This window comes from Pseudonaja textilis, chromosome 4, assembly GCF_049901715.1.
Source record: "Pseudonaja textilis isolate UNSWEBS1 chromosome 4, rPseTex1.2, whole genome shotgun sequence".
Classification (NCBI taxonomy): domain Eukaryota; kingdom Metazoa; phylum Chordata; class Lepidosauria; order Squamata; family Elapidae; genus Pseudonaja; species Pseudonaja textilis.
In genome coordinates this window covers 91667636-91693817 of record NC_141993.1, presented here as the reverse complement: position 1 = coordinate 91693817, position 26182 = coordinate 91667636, and the positions used below count along the sequence as shown (strand labels likewise).

General features: G+C 46.5%; 1 protein-coding gene across 1 annotated transcript in view; it reads right to left on the bottom strand.

Annotated features, from left to right (window-relative positions):
* LOC148125949 (uncharacterized) overlaps positions 1-26182 on the bottom strand; it is a 100928-nt gene that overhangs the window by 23065 nt on the left and 51681 nt on the right. Inside the window, exon 5 of the mRNA XM_087932080.1 lies at positions 20644-20739. Coding sequence (XP_087788206.1) covers positions 20644-20739 — 96 coding nt within the window. The remainder of the gene's footprint in view (positions 1-20643; positions 20740-26182) is intronic.

The window sequence follows — 26182 nt, the reverse complement described above, 5'->3', positions numbered from 1 at the left end:
GACAAAGATTTCCTCTGGATCTTATTTTCCTATATTGCAAAGGGTTGGACGGCTATTTTAACCCCTTTCTTTTTTTCTTTTCCGATCCTTATTTTCATTCCTACCTATGATAAAACCGAGCAAAATAAAAGGAGAAGGAAAAAAAATATATTCCAGCAACATAAATCCATGAAATTCACGAATTCACGCAACACGGAAACGTCCGTTCACGCTGACCCAGCTCGGCCTGCGTTGCACCCACAGCTGCTGGGTAGATTCCCACGGTGACCTGGATTCCTTCCTCGTGCAGAGTCGATCCCGCTTACTCGATCACGACCCAAAATCTCTGCGGCTTTGAACTCAGCCAACCTAACGGTGAATATTTTTAGACCCACAACAGCCGGTGGAGCAGCTGAAAGGGGTGTGTGTGTGTGTGTGTGTGTGTGCGTGAAGATTTAGAGGGGGGGTCTCAAAATAGCCCACCCCCCCTTGGGGATGGGGTCAGCTCTGGCCTGGCAGCCTCCCAAGGTGCACGGAAGGTGAGCCGTTCCTGGAAGGGCGCAAATATGTCATGGGAATTGTGTGTCTCGCCAGAGCACACACGGTTTCACAAACAGCATGGAGGAGGAAGAGGAGGAGGAGAAAAAGAGGTAGAGGAGGAAGGAAGACGAAGAGATAGAGAAAGAGGATGGGAGGAGGAAGAGGTAGGAAGAGGAAGAGGAGGAAGAGGAAAAGGAAGAGAAGGAGAAAAAGGAAAGGAGGAGGAAGAGGGGCGGGGAAGAAAGAAGAGGAAGGAGAGGAGGAGGAGAAAGGAGGGGAGGAGGAAGAGGGAGGAGGAGGAGGAGGAGGAGGAGGAGGAGGAGGAGGAGGAGGAGGAGGAGGAGGAGGAGGAGGAGGAGGGAGGAGAAAAGAGGTAGAGGAGGAAGGAAGACGAAGAGGTAGAGAAAGAGGATGGGAGGAGGAAGAGGGAGGAAGAGGAAGAGGAGGAAGAGGAAAAGGAAGAGAAGGAGAAAAAGGAAAGGAGGAGGAAGAGGGGCGGGGAAGAAAGAAGAGGAAGGAGAGGAGGAGGAGAAAGGAGGGGAGGAGGAAGAGGAAGGAAGAAGAGGAGAAGGAGGAAGAGGAAGGAAGAGAAAGAGGAGGAAGGAGAGAAGGAAGAGGAGGAGGAGACAAGGAGGAAGAGGGGTAGGGAAGGAAGAAAAGGAGGAGGAGGAGGAGGAGGAGGAGGAGGAGGAGGAGGAGGAGGAGGAGGAAGAAGCATGGTGCCCTTAAATGCCCCCGGGCTTATCGGTCCAGCCTTGATTCCACCAGCTACTCGGCTGTCGTCATCCCGGCTGTCTCGCTCGTTCCCGGTTCCTGAATCAAGCAAGACACACACACACACACACACACAGAGTCTGGGGCAAAATTAAGAGCGTGCCGGGTGGGGTGGGGTTGGACTAGATGACCTACAAGGTCCCTCCAATCTACTCTAATCTAAGTGGCCGCCTTTGGCGTCTCCCAAAAGGCCCCAGATGGGAGAGGAAAGGTGGAAGGGCAGGACTGCCCCCTGATGACCCTCATCCTCACGAAGGGTTGGCTCGGATCTCTGAGTGGCCTCCTTTCCCTTTTCCTTCCAGGTAGCCTTCGGCTTGCAAAGATGTTTGTTGCTAAGCAAGGCGGTTGTGAGCTGCACCCCATTTTACAACCTTTTTTTTTGCCATGGTTGTTAAGTGAATCTGGTTTCCTCCCTTTCCTTCCTTCCGTCATCTCTCCTCCTTTCCTTTCCTCCTTCCTCCCTTCTTTCCTTCCTTCCCTCCTTCTTTCCTTTCCCTTCCTTCCTCCTTTTTCCTAGCTTCCTCCTTTCTTTCCCTTCCTCCCTCTCTCCTTTTCTTCTTTCCTTCCTCCCTCCCTCCTTCTTTCCTTTCCCTTTCCTCCTTCTTCCTTCCTTTCCTTTCCCTTCCTTCCTCCTTTCCATCCTTCCTTCTTTCCTTCCTTCCTTCCCTCCCCCCGTGGTATTTCAACCTCTTAAAAGCTGCCAGGATCCTGAAGGAATTTGGCAGCGCACCAATTTAACCGCTATGATGAAGGGAACTGCGCTCGTGGCTCTCAAGGGCCCGGCCCTCCTAATGCCTTCGGCTTTGCCCGTCTCCCCTCAACCAACCACGCTTTCGGGCACCCATAAGCCACACCTCTACCCCATGTCCCATCCATCCATGGCAGGGAACACCAAGCCCCCCTGCCCCCCAAGCCTGGAGAACCCCCCAAATCTCTCCAGAGACCGAGCAGGTCCTTGTCAGAAGGCCACACCGTCAGAAGCTCTGCGCATGGAAAAAGGATGCCAGCCAGTGCAAGCGCACAGCTCACTCGCTCTCCCTCTCTCTTTCTGTCTTTTTCTTTCTTTCTTTCTCTTTTCTTTCTTTTCTCTCTCTCTTTCTGTCTTTTTCTTTCTCTGCCTCTCTTTCTTTCATCTTTCTCTGTCTGTCTCTCTCTTTCCTTTTTCTCTTTCTCTTTCTGTCTTTCTTATTTCTGTCTTTCTTTCTCTTTCTGTCTTTCTTCTCTCTTTCTGTCTTTCTTCTGTCTTTCTGTCTTTCTTTCTCTTTCTGTCTGTCTTTCTTCTCTCTTTCTGTCTTTCTTACTTCTCTCTTTCTGTCTTTCTTCTGTCTTTCTGTCTTTCTTTCTCTTTCTGTCTTTCTTCTGTCTTTCTGTCTTTCTTTCTGTCTTTCTTTCTTTCTGTCTTTCTTTCTTTCTGTCTTTATCCTCTCTTTCTGTCTTTCTTTCTTTCTGTCTTTCTTACTTTTCTCTTTCTGTCTTTCTTTCTTTCTTTCTTTCTTCTCTCTTTCCGTCTTTCTTTCTTTCTTTCTTTTTCTTTGTCTTTCTTTTCTTTCTGTCTTTCTTTCTTCTCTCTCTTCTTTCTCTTTCTGTCTTTCTTTCTGTCTTTCTTTCTTCTCTCTTTCTGTCTTTCTGTTTCTGTCTTTCTTTCTTTCTTTTTCTTTCTTTTTCTTTTCTTTCTTCTCTGTTTCTGTCTTTCTTTTTTTCTGTCTTTCTTTCTTCTCTGTCTTTTTCTCTCTCTTTCTTTCTCTTTCTGTCTTTCTTTCTCTTTCTGTCTGTCTTTCTTCTCTCTTTCTGTCTTTCTTACTTCTCTCTTTCTGTCTTTTTCTCTTTCTGTCTTTCTTTTTCTTTCTGTCTTTCTTCTCTCTTTCTGTCTTTCTTTCTGTCTTTCTTCTCTCTTTCTGTCTTTCTTACTTCTCTCTTTCTGTCTTTTTCTCTTTCTGTCTTTCTTTTTCTTTCTGTCTTTCTTCTCTCTTTCTGTCTTTCTTTCTGTCTTTCTTCTCTCTTTCTGTCTTTCTTACTTCTCTCTTTCTGTCTTTTTCTCTTTCTGTCTTTCTTTTTTCTTTCTGTCTTTCTTCTCTCTTTCTGTCTTTCTTTCTGTCTTTCTTCTCTCTTTCTGTCTTTCTTTCTCTTTCTGTCTTTATCCTCTCTTTCTGTCTTTCTTTCTTTCTGTCTTTCTTTCTTTCTGTCTTTATCCTCTCTTTCTGTCTTTCTTTCTTTCTGTCTTTCTTTCTTTCTGTCTTTATCCTCTCTTTCTGTCTTTCTTTCTCTTTCTGTCTTTATCCTCTCTTTCTGTCTTTCTTTCTTTCTGTCTTTCTTTCTTTCTGTCTTTATCCTCTCTTTCTGTCTTTCTTTCTTTCTGTCTTTATCCTCTCTTTCTGTCTTTCTTTCTCTTTCTGTCTTTATCCTCTCTTTCTGTCTTTCTTTCTTTCTTTCTTTCTGTCTTTATCCTCTCTTTCTGTCTTTCTTTCTCTTTCTGTCTTTATCCTCTCTTTCTGTCTTTCTTTCTCTTTCTGTCTTTATCCTCTCTTTCTGTCTTTCTTTCTTTCTGTCTTTCTTTCTTTCTGTCTTTATCCTCTCTTTCTGTCTTTCTTTCTTTCTGTCTTTCTTACTTTTCTCTTTCTGTCTGTCTTTCTTTCTTTCTTTCTTTCTTTCTTTCTTTCTTTCTTTCTGTCTGTCTGTCTGTCTTTCCGTCTTTCTTTCTTTCTTTCTTTTTTCTTTGTCTTTCTTTTCTTTCTGTCTTTCTTTCTTCTCTCTTTCTGTCTTTCTGTTTCTGTCTTTCTTTCTTTCTGTCTTTCTTTCTTTTTCTTTTCTTTCTTCTCTGTTTCTGTCTTTCTTTTTTTTCTGTCTTTCTTTCTTCTCTGTCTTTTTTCTCTCTCTTTCTCTCTTTCTTTCTCTTTCTGTCTTTCTTTTTTCTCTCTTTCTCTGTTTCTTTCTTTCCCTGTTCGTCTCTCGCTCCCTCCCACTCTCCCTCCCTCTTTCTCCCCCCTCACCCGCATCCCCGCCTCTTCCAGGGCCCTGCCTCCCCTGCCTCCCCCACCCGTGGCTCCTCTCCCGCGTTGTTCCCAGCCGGATATTTTTAAACCTCTCGCGGCGGCAGCTCCGAGCTGTGGAGAGCTATATATAGAGAGCGGTGCGCAGCCAGCCAGCGATGTGCGAGATGCGCAGAAGGATTGCAGGCACCACAAGGCCGCGGCACAGGTGCGGCTGGGGTCACGGCCCCGAGATGGCCAAGGAATGACCCAAGCGGGGTCCGAGGCCAGGACGCAAAGCAGGTCGCTAAGCGAGACGCGGGGAAGTGGGCTCCGACAACGTGAAAGTGTCCCCGGAATTCAACAAATTCAGTTTTTTTCCAGAAAACCGCAAGCTAAAAGGAGAAGGAACCCTCCACTTACGACCATAATCGAACCCAAAAGGCCTGCTGTTAACTGAAACAATTGTGAAGTTGAATTTCATCCCATTTTGTGACCTTCCTTGCCACCGTTGTTAAAGTGAATCACCGTGGTTGTTAAGTGAATCTGGGTCCCCCAGTGATTATCGGAAGGTCGTAAAAGGGGGATCTCGTGACCCCCCCGGGACACTGTGACCGTCATAAGTATGAGTCAGGGGCCAAGCGTCTGAATTTTGATCACGTGACCCAACGCAACGGTCGTAGGTGTGAAAACTGGTCATATGTCACTTTTTTCTGTGCTGTTGTAACTTAAACCCTCACTAAATGAATCGTTGTAAGTCAAGGATTATCTGTATTTCTTAGTCTCCATTGCTTTAAGACGCATGGATTTCAACTCCAAAGCGTTTTGGCTGGGGAATTCTGGGAGTTGAAGTCCACAAAACCTGGCTGGGGAATTCTGGGAGTTGAAATCCGCAAAACCTGGCTGGGGAATTCTGGGAGTTGAAGTCCACAAAACCTGGCTGGGGAATTCTGGGAGTTGAAATCCGCAAAACCTGGCTGGGGAATTCTGGGAGTTGAAGTCCAAAAAACCTGGCTGGGGAATTCTGGGAGCTGAAGTCCACAAAACCTGGCTGGGGAATTCTGGGAGTTGAAGTCCACAAAACCTGGCTGGGGAATTCTGGGAGTTGAAGTCCACAAAACCTGGCTGGGGAGTTCTGGGACTTGAAGCCTCTGCATGGTGGGTAGGGAATTCTGGGAAATGAAGTACATCCATCCTGACTGGGGAATTCTGGGAACTGAAGTCCCTACATGCTGTTGTTGGCTGGGGGATTCTGGGAGTCGCAGCCCAAATATCTGAAAGTTGCTAAAATTAAAGAAACATATCACCCTAGAAACCCTGAAATGAAACACTTCTTAATCGGGTGGAAAAGCTGGCCAGAAATAACCGAACGGAATCAAACGGAGAGGAATTAAAACGTTCGGCGAGAAGTAGAAGAGCCTGGGGCGGGGACGGGACGTGTGAACAAGAACTGGGAACCGTGGCTGGTTGTGAACTGGAAGTGGGCCAGCAGGGATGATGATGTGTAGCTGCAAAATAAAAAAGAACATCGCAAATGTACTTTTTGGCTGTGTCAACCGGAGTGCCATTTCCAAATTACCAAAATGTAATTGTTCCATTTTATTTCTATTTTGGTCAGCGCTGGGTCTACATTCTGGACACTTGAAAGGCAGAAGGCAGAAGGAGGAGGAGGAGGAGGAGGAGGAGGAGGAGGAGGAGGAGGAGGAGAGGAGAGAGAAAGAAAAATCTAAAGGAATAAAATGGAATGGAGAAAATGAATAGAATAGAATAGAATAGAATAGAATAGAATAGAATAGAACAGAACAGAACAGAATGGAGAAAATGAATAGAAATAGAATAGAATATAGAATAGAATAGAATAGAATAGAATAGAATAGAATAGAATAGAATAGAATGGAGAAAATGAATAGGAATGGAATGGAATGGAATGGAATGGAATAGAATAGAATAGAATAGAATAGAATAGAATAGAATAGAATAGAATAGAAATAGAACAGAATAGAATAGAATAGAGAAAATGAATAAAATAGAATATAGAATAGAATAGAATAGAATAGAGTAGTAGAGTAGAGTAGAGTAGAATAGAATAGAATAGAATAGAATAGAATAGAATAGAATAGAATAGAATAGAAGGGACCTTGGAGGTCTTCTAGTCCAGCCCCCTGCTTAGGCAGGAAACCCTCCACGGGAGGGAGGTGAAGGTTAAAGAGGTGTGTCTCTTAGCCCCCAAAAGACTCGGCCTGAAGTCAAGACGGTGGCATGAAAGTGCAATTGAAGATTCAGTTGCTAGGGGATTCTGGGAGTTGAAGTCCACATATCCTGGCTGGGGAATTCTGCGTGGTATCTTTGGACTTCTGGAAATTGAAATCCCTGCGGGCTGACTGAGGAATTCTGGGAATTATAGTCCAGAAATGCTTGCTGGGGGATTCTAGGAATTGAAGTCCCTGTGTGCTAACTGGGTGAATTCTGGGAGTTGAAGTCCACATATCCTGGCTGGGGAATTCTGGGAATTGAAGTCCCCAAATGTCTGCTGGGGAATTCTGGGAATTGGAAGTCCCTGCATTGTTGTCTTTGGACTTCTAGAAATTGAAATCCTGGTGTGTGCTGACTGAGGAATTCTGGGAATTATAGTCCTGAAATGCTTGCTGGCGGATTCTGGAAATTGAAGTCCCTTTGTGCTGTCTGGGGAATTCTGGGAGTTGAAATCCACATATCCTGGCTAGGGAATTCTGGGAAGTCCCTGCATTGTCTTTGGACTTCTGGAAATTAAAATCACTGCGTGCTGGGTGGGGAATTCTGGGAGTTGAAATCCATAAATGCTTGCTGGGGAATTCTGAAAATTGAAGTCCCTGCATGCTGGCTGAGGGATTCTGGGAGTTGAAGTCCCTGTCTGGTGCCAGTCCTATGCAGGTCAATTGAGGCTTTGGTCCTCCCGTTCCCCAAAGCAAGACGAGGGCATCGGAGGCCCTGTTGGGAGATACCATTGGGTCCCCTTTCCTCAAGTCCCCTTTCTTCTCTCCCTGTGTGTATTTTCTGTCCTTTTGCAAAAGAAAAAAGGTAAATTTTTTGCATTCTTTTGCAGATGTTGGAGATACCTTCCACCAGACAGGCCTGACTCAGCTACGCTGGGACAGTTTCCTGGACGCGTTGCCACCGCCGTCATGTTTGCAAAGAGGCCTGCGACCTTTTTCTCACCCATAAAGCAATAAATAATATTTCAGAGAAGCTCTGAGTCACCTTGATTTAGGAATGCAATGCCTCGCTTGCTGCAAGGATCATTCCTGCGGGTGGAGGATCTGAGCCAGGAGGACAATCCCTCTTCCAGACAAGCCGAAATCGTTCTCCTTCCGGGATAAGCAGCCCTGACCTTTAAACCCTTTGTTCCGGAGCCAAAATAATAATAATAAAAATAAAAAAAACCCTGCTCCGGACAGAAGTCAACAAGCTTAAGTAAGAGGCGTTCTTCGAATGATTTGCAAGGCCCACAAAACAAAGGAAGGAGTCAGAAAACTGGCGAATGATCTGTTCGAACAGGAAGCGGAGATTGCCACTGCGGTCTAAACACCGGAGCACAAGGGTTGTGTGTTCAGAAATGAACTCAGCCATAACGTGTCTCTGGGTTGGGGTTTGGGGCTTAGAGGAGAAGTTAGGAGGCCAGGAATTCCCCAGCCAGCCTGCTTTAAGAGGGGAGGACTTCAACTCCCAGAATCCTCCAGCCAGAATGCTTTAAGATGGGAGGATTTCAACTCCCAGAATCCCCAGCCAGAATGCTTTAAGATGGGAGGATTTCAACTCCCAGAATCCCCCAGCCAGCCTGCTTTAAGGTGAGGGGACTTCCACTCCCAGAATCCCTCAGCCAGCCATGATTTAAGATGGATGGACTTCCACTCCCAGAATCCCCCAGCCAGCCTGCTTTAAGGTGAGGGGACTTCCACTCCCAGAATCCCCCAGGCCAGCCTGCTTTAAGAGGGAGGGCTTCCACTCCCAGAATCCCCAGCCAGCCTGCTTTAAGAGGAGGGCTTCCATTCCCAGAATCCCCAGCCAGCCTGCTTTAAGAGGAGGACTTCCTCCCAGAATCCCCCAGCCAGCCTGTTTTAAGAGGGAGGACTTCCACTCCCAGAATCCCCAGCCAGCCTGCTTTAAGGTGAGGGGACTTCCACTCCCAGAATCCCACAGGCCAGCCTGCTTTAAGAGGAGGGCTTCCATTCCCAGAATCCCCCAGGCCAGCCTGCTTTAAGAGGAGGACTTCCACTCCCAGAATCCCCAGCCAGCCTGTTTTAAGAGGGGAGGACTTCACTCCCAGAATCCCCCAGCCAGCCTGTTTTAAGAGGAGGACTTCCACTCCCAGAATCCCCAGCCAGCCTGTTTTAAGAGGGAGGACTTCCACTCCCAGAATCCCCAGCCAGCCATGATTTAAGATGGATGGACTTCCACTCCCAGAATCCCCCAGCCAGCCTGCTTTAAGGTGAGGGGACTTCCACTCCCAGAATCCCCCAGGCCAGCCTGCTTTAAGAGGGGAGGACTTCCACTCCCAGAATCCCCAGCCAGCCTGCTTTAAGAGGAGGGCTTCCACTCCCAGAATCCCCCAGCCAGCCTGCTTTAAGAGGGAGGGCTTCCACTCCCAGAATCCCCCAGCCAGCCTGTTTTAAGAGGGGAGGACTTCCACTCCCAGAATCCCCCAGCCAGCCTGTTTTAAGAGGGAGGACTTCCACTCCCAGAATCCCCCAGCCAGCATGCTTTAAGAGGAGGACTTCCACTCCCAGAATCCCCCAGCCAGCCTGCTTTAAGAGGAGGGCTTCCATTCCCAGAATCCCCCAGCCAGCCTGCTTTAGAGGAGGGCTTCCACTCCCAGAATCCCCAGCCAGCCTGTTTTAAGAGGAGGACTTCCACTCCCAGAATCCCCAGCCAGCATGCTTTAAGAGGAGGGCTTCCACTCCCAGAATCCCCCAGGCCAGCCTGCTTTAAGAGGGAGGGCTTCCACTCCCAGAATCCCCCAGGCCAGCCTGCTTTAAGAGGGGAGGACCCCGTTTTACAACCTTCCTCGCTGGAGTTGTTACATGAATCACGACGGTTGTTAAATTAGTCACACGGTCGTTAAGCGAATCCAACTTCTCCCCCCCTTGACTTCGTTCAACAGGAGGTCACAAAAGGGGACCATGTGATCCCGGGAACCCCGCAACCATCATAAATAGGAGCTGCAACGGTCGTAACTATGGGAAATAAGCTCATCAGTCCATTGTTTTCAATGCCACTATCACTTTCCAAGGTCACTAAATGAACAGCCGTAAGTCGAATGGTCGTAAGCCTGAGGAGCCCTTCTACTGCTCGGTTCACAAAATACCCTAAGAAATTTTTTCTCCATACTATCTATCTATCTATCTATCTATCTATCTATCTATCTATCTATCTATCTATCTATCTATCTATCTATCTATCTGTCTATCTATACACATATATACTGCATATTCCAAATTTTCTTCTATTGTACTTTATTAATTTATTTGATTCTTTTTGTTAGCTTTTATTTTATTTTTTATTTTTTGTTTTAAATATGGTTCTACGTTGTGTAAGCCTCCTCAAGCCGCCCTGGGTGAATAGGCGGCAATATAAATTAAATCAATCAATCAATCAATATGGGATTATTTTATAAATGGCTGGAAAACAAAGGAAGAAATTGGATGAATATAAGGTAAAATGTAATGAGAATACTTATAACGATAAGAGAAAAAGGGATGAAATTTTTAACATGTACGTAACCATTAATGATATTATAGCAGGAAATGTATATCAAATATGAATATGTGCACAAGATATACCGTATGTACCCAGTTAACACACCGTTGAGCCGAAAGATGGTCATAATGTAAAAGAAAAATTTTAAAAATTTTAATAAAAAAAGAAATTTTTGTCTTCGGTGGAAAAAATTAACCCGGCTGGCCAAAACCTCCTTGTTTCATCCTTAAAATGCCAATCCAAAACAATTCAAAAAGCATCCTCCAATCTTACCGGTAGTCCCTGACTTACGATGTTTCGTTTAACGACGGTGCAAAGTTCCAACGCCGCTGAGAAAAAAAAAGTGACCCATGAGCGGCCTTCGCATTGACAGATGCGATCAAAATCACCTCACAATCGGATGTGAGTTCCATCCTCAGGAGAGGCTAATATTGGGAGTAGATTCTCCTGCTCAAGCAGAGGGTTGGACTAGATGACCTCCAAAGGTCTCGCTTAAAAACCGCTTTGCTTAACCACAGAAATTCTGGCCTCTCTTGCGTCGTAAGACAAGGAGGACTACTTGCCCTCAAAGGCAGAACTTTGAAACTGGGATTAGATTAAGATTAGATTTAGATGAACGGAGTTGGAAGGGACCTCGTAGGTCATCTAGTCCAACCCCCGAAGGCGGAGCTCTCAACTGCAAAATCAGGAGGGCTGTGAGTTCGATCCTAAGTAGAGGCTAATATTTGGAATAGACTCTCCTGGCTTGAGCAAGGGGGTTGGATAGATGACCTCCGAGGTCCCTACCAACTCTTGTTACTCTATGATGAAACGGTTGCAGGAATGGGGTATAGGGAGTCCTCAACTTGCAACACCCTGGTTAGTGACCGTTCGGAGTTACAACATCACTGGGGAAAAAAAGTGACTTATTCACACTTAGTGACACACACACACACACACACACACACACACACAGGACTTGGAAGAAAATGATAATCAAAAAGTGGGACAAAAAGAGGACATCCAGTGGAATCCTTGCCAAATCTGAAGGAGAGGTTGGGGCAGACGAGTATACTGGATACTGTCTGTCTGTCTATCATCTATCTATTGATTAACCGAACTATTTATCAATCCACCTGTTTATCCAGCTCGCAAACTAGCTGTCGATCTATCTCTATCCAACTTGCTATCTACCGATCTAACATCTATATACCTATTAATCTATCACCTCTATCAACCTCCGTATCTATACCAACAGTATCTATCACCTATCTATTGATCAATCGGCTGACGTATTCATCTTATCACTCTTTCGATCCCTCTATAGATCAATCTCTCTATTGAGCTATATATCTATCAATAAATCTATTTATCAAGCTAGCTAGCCAGCTAGCTATTAATCACAATCAGTCTTTCCATCTTTCTCTCTCTCTCTCTCACACACACTCTATCTATCTATCTATCTATCTATCTATCTATCTATCTATCTATCTATCTATCTATCTATCTATCCATCCATATTTATCTATCTATCCATCCATATCTATCTACCTATCCATCTATCTATCTATCTATCTATCTATCTATCTATCTATCTATCTATCTATCTATCTATCCATCCATCCATCCATCCATCCATCCATATCCATCCATATCCATCTACCTACCTACCTACCTACCTACCGTGCTTCTCATATAATAAGGCCGGGTCTTATTTTTTTTGAGCCCCGAAAAAATGGCATCTTTTCGTGGGTGACTTAATTCCCCCCCCTTGCATCTTCGGGTGGGTGGGCAGCAATGGCTTGGATGTTGACCTCAGCGTTGGCCGGGCCCTTCGTATCGGGGTCAAGGCAGGCAGCACCATATCCGGGTGTGCAACAAAAGTACTTCCTAACGGCAAGCCCCCCCACACCATTCCCCCCCATTTCTCATGTTTTAATATAGGCCTTAATTTGGGGGGAGGGGCTTAATTTCATTTCATGCCTATAAAACATGCTGGGACTTCCTATTGGGGGAGGCTGTATTGTTGGAGAAACAGGGTATCTATCTATCCATCCATATCTATCTATCTATCTATCTATCTATCTATCTATCTATCTATCTATCTATCTATCTATTATATCATCTATCTATCTGTCTATGTATCTATCTGTTTGTCTTTCTATCCATCCATCTATATCTATCTGTCTGTCTGTCTGTCTGTCTATCTGTCTATCTATCTATCTATCTATCTATCTATCTATCTATCTATCTATCTATCTATCTATCTATCTATCCATCCATCCATATCTATCTATCTATCTATCTATCTATCTATCTATCTATCTATCTATCTATCTATCTATCCATCCATCCATCCATCCATCCATCCATCCATCCATCCATCTATCCCTATCTATCTATCTATCTATCTATCTGTCCTTCTATCTGTCTATCCCTTCCTCCCTATATCTATCTATCTATCTATCTATCTGTCTGTCTGTCTGTCTGTCTGTCTGTCTGTCTGTCTATCCATCCATCCATCCATGTATCCATCTCATTTCTATGGCCAGCCATCTTAGGAAAAGTGACTGGCGTAGACCAATTAAGAAAAACAATAAATATATAGAAAACTATTCTCATTAAAAAAAATATAAAACAATCATTGTCCAAAGGAGGGGGGGGAAAAAAACTAGGCCAAAGTTCAACAGGAAAAGCTTTCCAAACCAAAGAAGAGACCAAACTCTTAAGACGTCTGCATTGGTTAAGCCCTGCTCTCCCTCAAGGACAGCCGACCGTGGGATTTGCAGCGCTGAGCATCAAAGAGACCCAGAGGGCCAAAGAAAAGAAAAAAAATCCCTCCCAGATTCCTTCCTAGGGCAGCTCCTAGTATTTATGGGTAGAGTGCTGCTGGAAAAGGAGGCTCCATTTTAAGGCCCCAAGAGCCACAACCAGGCAAAATTTTTCCTTCTGCCTTTCCCCAAAAGGCTATCAGGGCTGGTGATCACGCTCCCTTTTCACACCCACCCACACAACTCCACAAAGAAACTGTGTCAAACATACAACGCCCTACATCTACCTCCACGGACGCCGGCAGGATGCCTCCACGGGGAACGAACAAACCACGGAAATGGTTCAAACCAGGATGCAAAAACATCTCAGTTTGTTCCCGGCCTCCTTTCTGGAGACGCCAGGAAGCTGGCAGCAAAAAAAAAAAAAGCAAGGGAAAATAAAATAAAGAAAGAATAAAGAAAGAATTGCAATATATATATATATATATACACACCAGCTAGAGAGGCAGGCTCTTTGCAACTGTGCCGATGAACCAGGTAAATATTAACCCTGGTGACCAGCAAGCCACAAACCAACTGGGATCAACCAAGTGGTGACGATTCCCACTTAAAGCAACCCCGAAACGTGGCAGGTATGCCAAGCTCATCCCAAGCAGCCAGTCCAGATTTCCTTAAGAGACCCCCTTGCGCTCTGGAAAGAAGCTGCCCCAGTAGCCTGTCCACTAGCCCCCCCAAAAGACCCCTGGTACTTACTCCTCACGCTGTCCTGTTTCGTGAGAACGCCGTGTCCCAAAAAAAGCCGGAACAAATGGGACAATTTTGCTAAAGTCCCCGGAGCAAAATTTCCGCCTGACCGCAAGGAAAGGCAGAAAGAGAAAGAGAGAGAGAGAGAGAACGAAAGAGAGAGAGAAAGAGAGAGAGGGAAAGGAGGGAGAGGGGAGGGGGGCTTATCCCAACGCCAGGAATTCCAAACTTCCCCAGGCCTGACTCACCCCCCCTTCCCAAAGATGGGGGCTACGGTAAACATTTCCAAATATGGAGATCATAACTCGAAAAGCATGTTAGAAAAATCGGCCGACTCGGAGAGGAATTCCCCCACCTCACACCCGCCTTTTTTGGGGGGGTCAATGATTAACTTGGAAGTTGCTACAAACCAACATCCTGGCCAGGTTTGCTTTCTCCTCCCTTCTAAGCGGGGGTGCGCTGATGCCATCCAACCGTGCCCACCCAACCCCTGAAAGCAATTCCAGAAGCAGTACGGAGGTGCGGATGCAATTTTCACACACACACACACACACACACACACACACCTGTCTGTGACGCAACCCTCCCGGGTTTGCAATCCGGGTGCGTTCGCACAACCAGGTTAGGGAAAAGAACCAGGATGTACAGCAAGAGCCTGGCTTTATTTCGGAGCGGAGCTCTCGGGGTGGGGCTTTGGGCGGCCAAGCACAAATGTTAAGGTGCAAATCTTCCAGGTAAATGGCTGCACACACCTGTGCGCAAACAAGGAAATGGATGGAGGGTGCCGGCTGATTTAATAATAATAATAAAAAAAACCCTCATCTTTCGAACGCAGCACTCGGTCGGGGTTGAATTCAAGCAGGTAGTCCTCGGCTTGCGAAGAGAACGGGAGTCCCAACAATTCTGCCGCTAAGTGGAACAGGAGTGAAGGGGTTTTGTTTTGCTTTAAGGTAAACCAGGTTTTTGCCAGATCAAACACGCAAGATGAACGCCACTGCGGGGGCGGGTGTTTCTAAGCACAAAGGTAGCAGTTCTCGACTTACGACCGCGAGGGAGGGCAACATTTCCGTGGCTTTCTGGCCACCACTGTTAAGCGAATCCCCCGCAGCGGTTAAGTCGTAACGCGGTCGCAAAGTGAATCGTGAGACGGTCACAAAAGGGGATTGTGTGACTGCACCCCCGGGACACTGCAACCGTCATAAATCCGAGTCAGTGGCCAAGGGGGTCTGAATTTTGCATCCCCGTGACCACAGAGGGTGTGGAAACGGTCGTTAAGTGTGAAAAAACAATCCTTTTTTTTTCAGTGCTGTTGTCATTTCAGTCACTAAACGAATGGTCATAAGTAGAGGACCTCCCTGCATTACGTGAAAAGCATCTCCCCTCTGTTTTCCCCAACAGGGATGACTTTTTTGGGGGGTGGTAAGAAGGACGTCTGATGGCAGAACTGTCAGTCCTCGAGTTACGTCCACAGTAGAGCCCGGAAGTCCTGCCATTAAAGGAGACATTTGCCAAGTGACATATGGCCCCATTTTACAACCTTCCTTCCCTCTGTTAAGTGAGTTGCTGCAGTTGATAAGGGATAAGTAGCCCAGTCGTTAAGCGAATCTGGCTTCCCCTGCGACCTCGGGGACGCTGCGGCCGTCATAAATACGAGTCGGCGGCCAATTTGGACCATGCGATCATGGGGATGCTGCAACGCTCGTTACGTCCCCTTTTTGATCAGTGCCCTTGTCGCTTCAAAACGGTCGTTAAACGAACCATGGTTAGTTGTGGACTATCGGTAAATTCCCAACTCCATCAAAGTGGCTACAGGGGCTCCTCGGTTAATGACCGGTTGCTTCAGAACAGCCTTGGGGGGGGGGAGCCACGTGGTAGCGCCACCCCCCCAACCCCAAATCACCCACAGCCCAGGCTGGGCCACCATTGGTGTGGGAGGGTGTCAGGTCTACAGGGGCTGGACTGGATGACCTCCAAGGTCCCTTCCATCATTCTATGATCCTGTGAGAGTCTCCTGCTCGAGTAAGGGGCTAGACTGGATGACCCCCAAGGTCATTTCCAACTCTGTCGTTCTATGATCCTGCGAGGGCCTCCTGCTTTAGCAGGGGGGTGGACTAGATGTCTTCTAAGGTCCCTTCCAACTCTGTTCTTCCTTCCTTCCTTCTTTCTCTCACTCTTTCTTTTCCTCTCCCTCAATTCCTTCCTTCCTTCTTTTTTCTTTTTAAAAGTCTCCTGCTCGAGAAGGAGGCTGGACTAGATGACTTCCGAGGTCCCTTCCAACTCTGTTATTCTATAATCCTGTGAGGGCCTCCTGCTTTAGCAGGGGGCTGGACTAGAAGACCTCCAAGGTCCCTTCCAACTCTGTTATTCCTTCCTTCCTTCCTTCCTTCCTTCCTTCCTTCCTTCCTTCCTTCTTTCTCTCACTCTTTCTTTTCCTCTCCCTCAATTCCTTCCTTCTTTTTCTTTTTACAAAGTCTCCTGCTCGAGCAGGGGCTGGACTAGAAGACCTCCAAGGTCCCTTCCAACTCTGTGATTCCTCCTTTCCTTCCTTCTTTCCTCCCTCACTCCCTCCCTCTTTCTTTCCCTCTCCCTCAATTCCTTCCTTCCTTCTTTCTTCAAAAAAAGTTTTTTTTTTTTAAAGAAGACACGGCCTCTTGTCTGAAATGATAAAGTCTCCTGCTCGACCCCGGGGGGTCAGACTAGATGACCTCCAAGGGGCCCCATCCAGCTCTATTCTGATTGATCGACAAAGCCCCCTGATGCGCCAGGAGGAAGGGCTTCTCAGAAACCCTGCTCCACATGCCAGGAAACCACCCGGAGATACCGGTGGGTGGGTGGGTGGCGGCATGACCCGAGGACAGAAACAGTTCCCAAAAAACACAAAACTCCCCCTCTTCCCGCCCCCCCAAAAAGCCAGAGGAGCTGAAATTTAAGGAATGCCGATTCCCAGCAGGAAAAGGCTGGAGAAGCCAAGATTGTGGGGGCAGAGAACGGCGTTGCCTTCCAACCGCGTGCTTATCGCTGTCTGGAGGCAACGAGGCAAGAGATCTTAGATTTGGCCATATATGGCCAGACTCGGCTCGCCAAGTGACCTTTTGATGTTCTCCAGGCTTGGCCCAACAGCGGAGAACATTGGGAGGAGGAGGAGGAGGAGGAGGAGGAAGAGGAGGAGAGAGAGAAAGAGACGCAGAAGGATGAAGAATAGTCACATTTTGCAAAGGAAAGGCAGAAAATGGGAGATCAATGAACTCACCAAATTTGCAGGTGAGACTTAGCTGGCAGGAATAGCCAACACCCAAGAAGATCGGCTCAAGATCCAGAGGGATCTTGACAGACTTGAACCCTACTGGGCCATATCTAACAAAATGAAATTCAACATAGAGAAAACTAAAGTCTTACACTTAGGTAAGAAAAACCCAAAAAGACACATACAGACTGGATGCAACCAGGCTCAATAGCAGGAACTGGGAGAGGGATCTTGCAGTCTTAGTGGACAACCAGCTAAATGGGAGCCAGCCGTGTGCAGCAGCAGCCAAAAAAGCCAACGCAATCCTAAGTTGCATTAACAGAGGGATACAATTGAAATCAAGGGAGGTACTAAGGCCCTTCTGTAAAGCCTTAGTAAGGCCACACCTAGAGTACTGCCTCCAGTTTTGGTCCCCACACTATAGAAAAGATGTTAAAACTCTAGAAAAAACACAGAGAAGAGCAACCAGGAGGATGAGGGGACTGGAGACTCAAACATACGACGGACGGTTGCAGGAACTGGGCCTGGCTAGTCTAGTGAAGAGAAGGACCAGGGGAGACAGGAGAGCATCTTCCAATATTTGAGGGGCTGCCCCAGAGAGGAGGAAGGGATCAGGCTATTTTCTGAAGTGCCTGTAGGCCAGACAAGGAACAATGGATGGAAACTGAACAAGGAGAGATTCAACCTGGAAATAAGGAGAAACTTTCTGAAAGTGAGAACAATCCACCCATGGAACAGAAGTTGCCCTCAGAAATTGTGGGAGCACCATCCCTGGAGGCTTTCAAGAAGAGACTGGACTGCCATCTGTCAGAAATGGTGTAGGGTCTCTTGCTTGGGCAGGGGGTTGGACTAGATGACCTATCGTGTCCCTTCCAACTCTGATTATCTGTTATCTGTTAATGTTGGGCTTCCTACAAACCAGCATGGTCTCCATTTTCACACTTAAGGGAGATGTGACCAATCAATATAAATGAGACCGAATTCCCCCACAAAAAGAGGAATAAATTATACATTATACAAAAGCCGAAAGCAGAGATACAATTTGCCTCCAAGAAACCCACATTTAAAAAAAAGCAACCTTAGTGAATGATGGGAGTACCCCAAAACAATAAAGAATTCTTTTATTGCCCAAGTGTGATTGGACAAACAAGGAATTTGTCTTGATGTAAAAGCTCCAACATTGGGGGAATTATATATTTTTTCATCCGCACAACATGCACAATACACAATATATTAGGGAATATTCTTGGGAATTGTAGTTAGAATTGGAATGGAATTGGAGAGGTGAGGAAAACGGTGCATAATTTCTTAAAAATAAGATGATGTAAGAAAAAGAAAGGAAACTAGATTCTGGATGGGGGCGATATCAAGTATAATTGAATAATATGAGGATTAGCATAAAAGAACTAATATAATAAAAGACGGAATATATAAATGAATAAGAGATGAAATGGAATATAAGGATATGTATTAAGGTTGGAATGTAATAAGGTTATGAAAAAGAGTTAACATGATTATTAATATGTTATTGGGTGTAAAATGCAAAACACCCAGGTGTTACATTGTTCACACACATATGTATATAAAATAAAAATAAAAAACTTTAGAGGGGGAAAAAAGCAACTTAATGAATTACGGGAATAACCCCAAATTAGGGAAATTATATATTTTTTCCATCCGCACAAGATGAACAAGACTGGAAAAAAACGAGGAAGTTAGAAACAAAAGAAGACTAGTGAAATATAGAAAAATACGTTAACAGAATTAAATAAGATAAGATGAGGATTGTTCTAATAATTAGACATATTATGTACTTGAGTATTGAGATAAGAGGAGAGAATTCATATTAAATGGAATGAATATGGATGTTAACTTTGTTCATTGCACAAGAGATTTGCCCACTGGGATGACACACTGTTAAGCTGAAGATGGATTGTTTGTAATACAAAATTTAAAAAAAAATATTTAAAAAAAATACTGGAAAAATGAGGAAACATCGAGAGAAGAAGATGCAATTTTTTAAAAAAAATATTAGATTGTGCAGAAATGGACAGTCTGACATTAAAGAGAAAAGAAAAAGGACAGACAGAGTGTTTTCAAATATGGGAATTTGCTTTATAAATGGTTGGACAATAGAGGTAGAAATTAGGAGTTGGAAAAATATGACTATGTTAAACCAATTGATCCAGACAATATACTGTTCGGAAAGCACTGATGTACCCCGTTTCCCCGAAAATACGACCTACCCTGAAAGTAAGTCTTAGCTTGATTTTGACACGTGCGCCCAATATAAGCCCTACCCCTAAAATAAGCCCTAATTGAGATCCCGCCCACTCCAGAGTGCATGGGTAAAAATTAAGCTAGGGTGGAGATGGGGTGGAGCTGCCCTACTACTTACCTTTGGACAGGTGTGGTCAGGCCTTGCACACTCTGGCAACTGCCTGGCTGGCCCGTTTCTTCTGCAGCCGGCAAGGCTGGCCAGGCTTTCCTGAAGGCCTCTGGAGCTGAGAACAAAGCTCTGGATCGACCCAGAGCTCTATTATGGGATGCAGAGGCCTTCAGGAAAGTCTTGCCGGCCGCAGAGAAGAAGTTCTTGAAGGCCTCTGACAGCGAAAAGGAGGCCAGGGGGCGATGCACGCAAGTGAGGTTAGTCAGTGGATGTATATGGAGACTAAGGAAGAGAAGGACTTGCAGTGACATGATAGAAGTCTTCCAATATTTGGGAGGGCTGCCACAACGAAGAGGGAAGGGTCAGCCTATTCTCCAAAGCCTCCAACCTTAGCAACTTTAAGATTTGGGGACCTCAACTCCCAGAATCCCTCAGCCGGCAAAGCTTGTGGATTTCAACTCCCAGAATCCCTCAGCCGGCAAAGCCTGGGGACTTCAACTCCCAGAATCCCTCAGCTGGCAAAGCCTGGGGACTTCAACTCCCAGAATCCCTCAGCCGGCAAAGCTTGTGGCCTTCAACTCCCAGAATCCCTCAGCCGGCAAAGCTTGAGGCCTTCAACTCCCAGAATCCCTCAGCCAGCAAAGCTTGTGGATTTCAACTCCCAGAATCCCTTAGCCGGCAAAGCTTGCGGCCTTCAACTCCCAGAATCCCTCAGCCGGCAAAGCTTGCGGCCTTCAACTCCCAGAATCCCTCAGCCGGCAAAGCCTGGGGACTTCAACTCCCAGAATCCCTCAGCTGGCAAAGCCTGGGGACTTCAACTCCCAGAATCCCTCAGCCGGCAAAGCTTGTGGCCTTCAACTCCCAGAATCCTCAGCCGGCAAAGCTTGAGGCCTTCAACTCCCAGAATCCCTCAGCCAGCAAAGCTTGTGGATTTCAACTCCCAGAATCCCTTAGCCGGCAAAGCTTGCGACCTTCAACTCCCAGAATCCTCAGCCGGCAAAGCTTGCGGCCTTCAACTCCCAGAATCCTCAGCCGGCAAAGCCTGGGAACTTCAACTCCCAGAATCCCTCAGCTGGCAAAGCTTGCAGCCTTCAACTCCCAGAATCCCAACTCCCAGAATCCCTCAGCTGGCAAAGCTTGGGGACTTCAACTCCCAGAATCCCTCAGCCGGCAAAGCTTGCGGCCTCCAACTCCCAGATTTGAAGAGAACTAAATTAAAACGGAGAGACTGCAGAGGAAGGGATCACAAGAGATGAAGCAGAGCTGGCTGGGGAATTCTGGGAGTTGAAATCCTCCAGGCTTAAAGTGGCCGAGGTTGGAGACCCCTGCTCCAAAGCACCTTCAAAGCAGGACCCAAAGCGATTTTTTTCGTTGCTGTTGCAACCTCTTAACAGTCACTAAATGAATGGTTGTAACATGGAGGACTGTCTCTCCCCACAAATGCACAGTGATGTCTTGATCCAAAGATTAAGAACAAAACTGTTGTTAGGGAATCGAACGCACAACGCAAAGAGGTCTGCTTACCAGTTGGGGCTGTGGGTCAGTTGGGCGAGGACTCCGCTCAGGGAGGGGTCTTCTTTCAGAAGCCACCCACTTGGGGGGGGGGTCCCTCTCGCAGTCCTGGCGGAGAGAGAGAAACATGGTAGGAACACACAAAGGTTACCCAACCGTGTATCCCAAGAGCAACTGGCCAGGGAATTCTGGGAGTTGAATTTATGCATCTTAAATTGGGTCAAGATTGAGGGAGCTCTGCTTTAACGGAGCTCCGTCACTGGAGGTTTTCAAGAAGAGATTGGACAGCAGTTTGTCTGAAAAGGGATAGGGAAGCTTGAGATGGTGGGGGGGGGTTGGACTAGAAGACCTCCAAGATCCCTTCCAACCCTGTTATCCTGTCCTTCCTTCCTTCCATTCTCATTCGCTTTTGCCTCCCCAATTCCTTCCTTCCTTCCTTCCTTCCTTCCTTCCTTCCTTCCTTCCTTCCTTCCTTCCATTCTCTCACTTTCTATCTCCCTCAATTCCTTCCTTCCTTCCTTCCTTCCATTCTGTCACTCTTTCTGTCTCAAATTCCTTCCTTCCTTCCTTCCTTCCTTCCTTCCTTCCATTCTCTCACTTTCTGTCTCCCTCAATTCCTTCCTTCCTTCCTTCCATTCTCTCACTTTCTGTCTCCTCAATTCCTTCCTTCCTTCCTTCCATTCTCTCACTTTCTGTCTCCCTCAATTCCTTCCTTCCTTCCTTCCATTCTCTCACTTTCTGTCTCCCTCAATTCCTTCCTTCCTTCCTTCCATTCTCTCACTTTCTGTCTCCCTCAATTCCTTCCTTCCTTCCTTCCATTCTCTCACTTTCTGTCTCCCTCAATTCCTTCCTTCCTTCCTTCCATTCTCTCACTTTCTGTCTCCCTCAATTCCTTCCTTCCTTCCTTCCATTCTCTCACTTTCTGTCTCCTCAATTCCTTCCTTCCTTCCTTCCTTCCACTTTCTGTCTCCCTCAATTCCTTCCTTCCTTCCTTCCTTCCTTCTCTTCACTTTCTGTCTCCCTCAATTCCTTCCTTCCTTCCTTCCATTCTCTCACTTTCTGTCTCCCTCAATTCCTTCCTTCCTTCCATTCTCTCCTTTCTGTCTCCCTCAATTCCTTCCTTCCTTCCTTCCTTCCATTCTCACTTTCTATCTCCCTCAATTCCTTCCTTTCTTCCTTCCTTCCTTCCTTCCTTCCTTCCTTCCATTCTGTCCTCTTTCTGTCTCAAATTCCTCCTTTCCTTCCATTCTCTCTTTCAGTCTCCCCAATTCCTTCCTTCCATTCCCTCACTCTTTCTCCCTCAATTCCTTCCTTCCTTCCTTCCTTCCTTCCTTCCTTCCATTCTCACTTTCTATCTCCCTCAATTCCTTCCTTCCTTCCTTCCTTCCATTCTGTCACTCTTTCTGTCTCAAATTCCTTCCTTCCTTCCTTCCTTCCTTCCTTCCTTCCTTCCTTCCATTCTCTCACTTTCTGTCTCCCTCAATTCCTTCCTTCCTTCCTTCCATTCTCTCACTTTCTGTCTCCCTCAATTCCTTCCTTCCTTCCTTCCATTCTCTCACTTTCTGTCTCCCTCAATTCCTTCCTTCCTTCCTTCCTTCCTTCCTTCCTTCCTTCCTTCCTTCCTTCCTTCCTTCCTTCCATTCTCTCACTTTCTGTCTCCCTCAATTCCTTCCTTCCTTCCATTCTCACTTTCTATCTCCCTCAATTCCTTCCTTCCTTCCTTCCTTCCTTCCTTCCTTCCTTCCTTCCTTCCTTCCTTCCTTCCTTCCATTCTGTCACTCTTTCTGTCTCAAATTCCTCCTTTCCTTCCATTCTCTCTTTCAGTCTCCCCCAATTCCTTCCTTCCATTCCCTCACTCTTTCTCCTCAATTCCTTCCTTCCTTCCTTCCTTCCTTCCTTCCTTCCTTCCATTCTGTCACTCTTTCTGTCTCAAATTCCTCCTTTCCTTCCATTCTCTCTTTCAGTCTCCCCCAATTCCTTCCTTCCATTCCCTCACTCTTTCTCCCTCAATTCCTTCCTTCCTTCCTTCCTTCCTTCCTTCCTTCCATTCTCACTTTCTATCTCCCTCAATTCCTTCCTTCCTTCCTTCCTTCCATTCTGTCACTCTTTCTGTCTCAAATTCCTTCCTTCCTTCCTTCCTTCCTTCCATTCTCTCACTTTCTATCTCCCTCAATTCCTTCCTTCCTTCCTTCCATTCTGTCACTCTTTCTGTCTCAAATTCCTCCTTTCCTTCCATTCCCTCACTCTCTTTCTCCATCAATCCCTTCCTTCCATTCTCTCATACATTTTGCCTCCCCGATTCCTTCCTTTCTTTCTTCCTTTCTCTCATTCTCTTCCTGCCTCTCTCAATTCCTTCCTTCCTTTCCTTTTTCTTTACGGTTTTTTTTTTTAAAAAAACAGCCATTTCTCCAGAATGGTATAAGGCCTCCTTGCTTAAGCAGGGGGCTGGACTAGAAGACCTCCGAGGTCCCTTCCAACTCAGTTATTCTGACAGGGTCCGCTTTACGCTTTGCAGCAAGCGACTGACCCAAAAGCCAACCCAGCTGGCTTTCGTGGCTAAGGCGGGACTTGAACTCATGAGCTCCGGGTTTCTACCCTTGTGATTTAACCACTAGGCCAAACTACCTCCCTCTCTGCAACTTTCCCAGCCAGCTTCCAACAAGCGAAGACCACAGGGGAAGCCCCATTCGCTTAATGACGATACGATCTTGCAGTGATTTGCTTAATAACCATGGGGGGGAAAAAAGGGTCGTAAAATTGGATGGGACTCACTTAACAACCAACTTAAAACTTCTGGTCTCCATTGTGGCCGTGAGTCGAGGACTCCCTGTCTAATCAGCAGTGCAGCCCTGGTGCCCTTTTCCAGGCCGGTCCTGGGTGCTTTTGAACCCTCTGATCCGTGGTGATTCAGCAAAATATGACGATGATGATTATTTCTTTCCACCGGTTTTAAAATTGCATTTGCCAAAAAATGCAAAACAAACCTAGCTATAAAAGGCTTGAGAAACCGTGAGCAGCGCAGGGGGGTCCAAATTCCACCACATATTAGGAAAAATTCCCAACATGGCGAGTTTTTTTCAAAGCAAAAGAAAAAAGAAAATCTCCACCGCTTTTAAGATTTGTGGTGGAAAGGAACTGGGACATGGGCATCCACAGCAGGCTGGGCTGGATGACCTCTAGAGACCCTTCCACCGTTTGCTGAGTTTCTATGCTGGTTAAAAATCCGATTAATTCTGTGAATTGGAGGGGGAGGTGAAGCCAAGGGAAGCCCATCAGCCCAAACCCAAGTGAAACGTCGTACAAAAGGAAACCGGGAGTCCAATTTTTCCTGTATATATTAGATATTTATCCTGCCTTAGGCATGAGAACCAGCTGGGTGACACTGGGCCAATCACCAGGAGACGGGGAGTTCTAGTCCCGCCTTAGGCATGAAAGCCAATAGGGTGACTTTGAGCCAATTGCCAGGAGACGGTGAGTTCTAGTCCCACCTTAGGCAGGAAAGCCAATTGGGAGACTTTGGTCCAATCACCAGGAGACAGTGAGTTCTAGCCCCGCTTTAGACATGAAAGCCAATAGGGTCACTTTGGGCCAATCACCAGGAGACAGTGAGTTCTAGTCCCGCTTAGACATGAAAGCTGACCAAGTGACTTTGGTCCAATCACCAGGAGATGGTGAGTTCTAGTCCCTCCTTAGGCATAATAGCCAGCTTAGTGACTTTTGGACCAATCACCAGGAGAAAGTGAGTTCTAGTCCCGCCTTAGGCATGAAAGGTGGCTGGGTGACTTTGGTCCAATCGCCAGGAGACGGGGAGTTCTAGTCCCGCCTTAGGCATGAAAGCCAATTGGGAGACTTTGGGCCAATCACCAGGAGACGGTGAGTTCTAGTCCCACCTTAGGCATGAAAGCCAATTGGGAGACTTTGGGCCAATCACCAGGAGACAGGGAGTTCTAGTCCCGCCTTAGGCACGAAAGCCAGCTGGGTGACTTTGGGCCAATCACCAGGAGACGGTGAGTTCTAGTCCCGCCTTAGGCATGAAAGGTGGCTGGGTGATTTTGGTCCAATCACCAGGAGACAGGGAGTTCTAGTCCCGCCTTAGGCATGAAAGCCAGCTGGGGGACTGGGCCAATCACTAGGTGATGGTAAGTTCTAGCCCCGCCTTAGGTATGTTCACCATCTTGAATTATTTATAAATAAAGGTGACATAAAAATCTAAAAGAAATAAAAGTATATAAAAAACCTGATTAGAGAAGTTCAAAATTGTAAACAGGAACAAGGAATTTTTTTCTTTGGCTCAGTTGAAGCCCCTTAAAACAGGAGAAAAGCTAAGGGTCCTTTTTAAGAAATGAACAGCGCATCTCCAGGTGTGACTTTACTTCTCCTGCGCGTTGCGGCTACACAACCTGCCTCCCCACACTGATGCAATTTTTCCCGTTTGGCACCAAGGATAGAATCAAAAACCCACCCAAGTGGCTGCATTCACACACAACAAGCTAAGCCACCCAGAACCTTAAACCGAGGTTTCCCCATCCAACCTTGGCAGGTGTGAAACACAACCACCGTGAGGCTCCACACATTGCGGGTAACACAAAATCACCAACCCTTCCAGGTCCAAAAAACAAAGAAAGGTGACACAAAAGCTCAGCAAGCCACAATTTGGGGATCAGATTCAACCCCACAAGGCCCCCCGTTATTCAAGTCAAGAAGAAACAGGTGACTTTGCACGTGGTTTTCATGCGCTCCAAAGGGCAATTGCGCTTGTTTGCTTGGGCCTTTTGGTCTAAGGAAGAGAAAGGGGGCGCATGGCAGCATCTTCCAATATTTGAGGGGCTGCCCCAAAGAAGAGGAAGGGGGTCAAGCTCTTCTCCAAAGCACCTGAGGGCACCTGAGGGCAGGAGAAGCAGCGAAGGATGGCAACTAAACCAAGGAGAGACGCAACCTGGAATGAAGGAGGAATTTCCTGACAGCGAGGACGATTAACCAGTGGAACTGCTTGCCACCAGAAGCTGTGGTTGCTGGAAGTTTCTAAGAAAGGACCGGATAGCTATTTGTCTGAAATGAAATAGGATTTCCTCCCTGAGCAGGGGGTTGGGCTAGATGACCTCCGAGGGTCCCTTCCAGCTCTGTTATTCTATATTCAGTGGAACGACTTAGAATCATAGAGTTGGAGGGGACCGTAGAGGTCATCTCGTCCAGCTCAAGTCCTCAACTTACGATCGCAATGGAGCCCGGCCTGTCTGTCGCTAAGCGGGACAGTGGTCTGCCCCCTTTCTAGCCCCCATCGTTAAGTGAATCACCGCAGTCATTAAAGTGAGTCACACGGTCGTTAAGTGAATCCTGCTGGCCCATTGACATTGCTCCCGAGATGCTGTGACTGTCGTAAGTACGAGTCAGTTGCCTGTGTATGTGTATGTGTGTGTGTGTGTGTGTGTCTGAATTTCGATCACGTGACTGTGGGACTAGATGACCTCCGAGGGTCCCTTCCAGCTCTGTTATTCTATATTCAGTGGAACGACTTAGAATCATAGAGTTGGAGGGGACCACGAAGGTCATC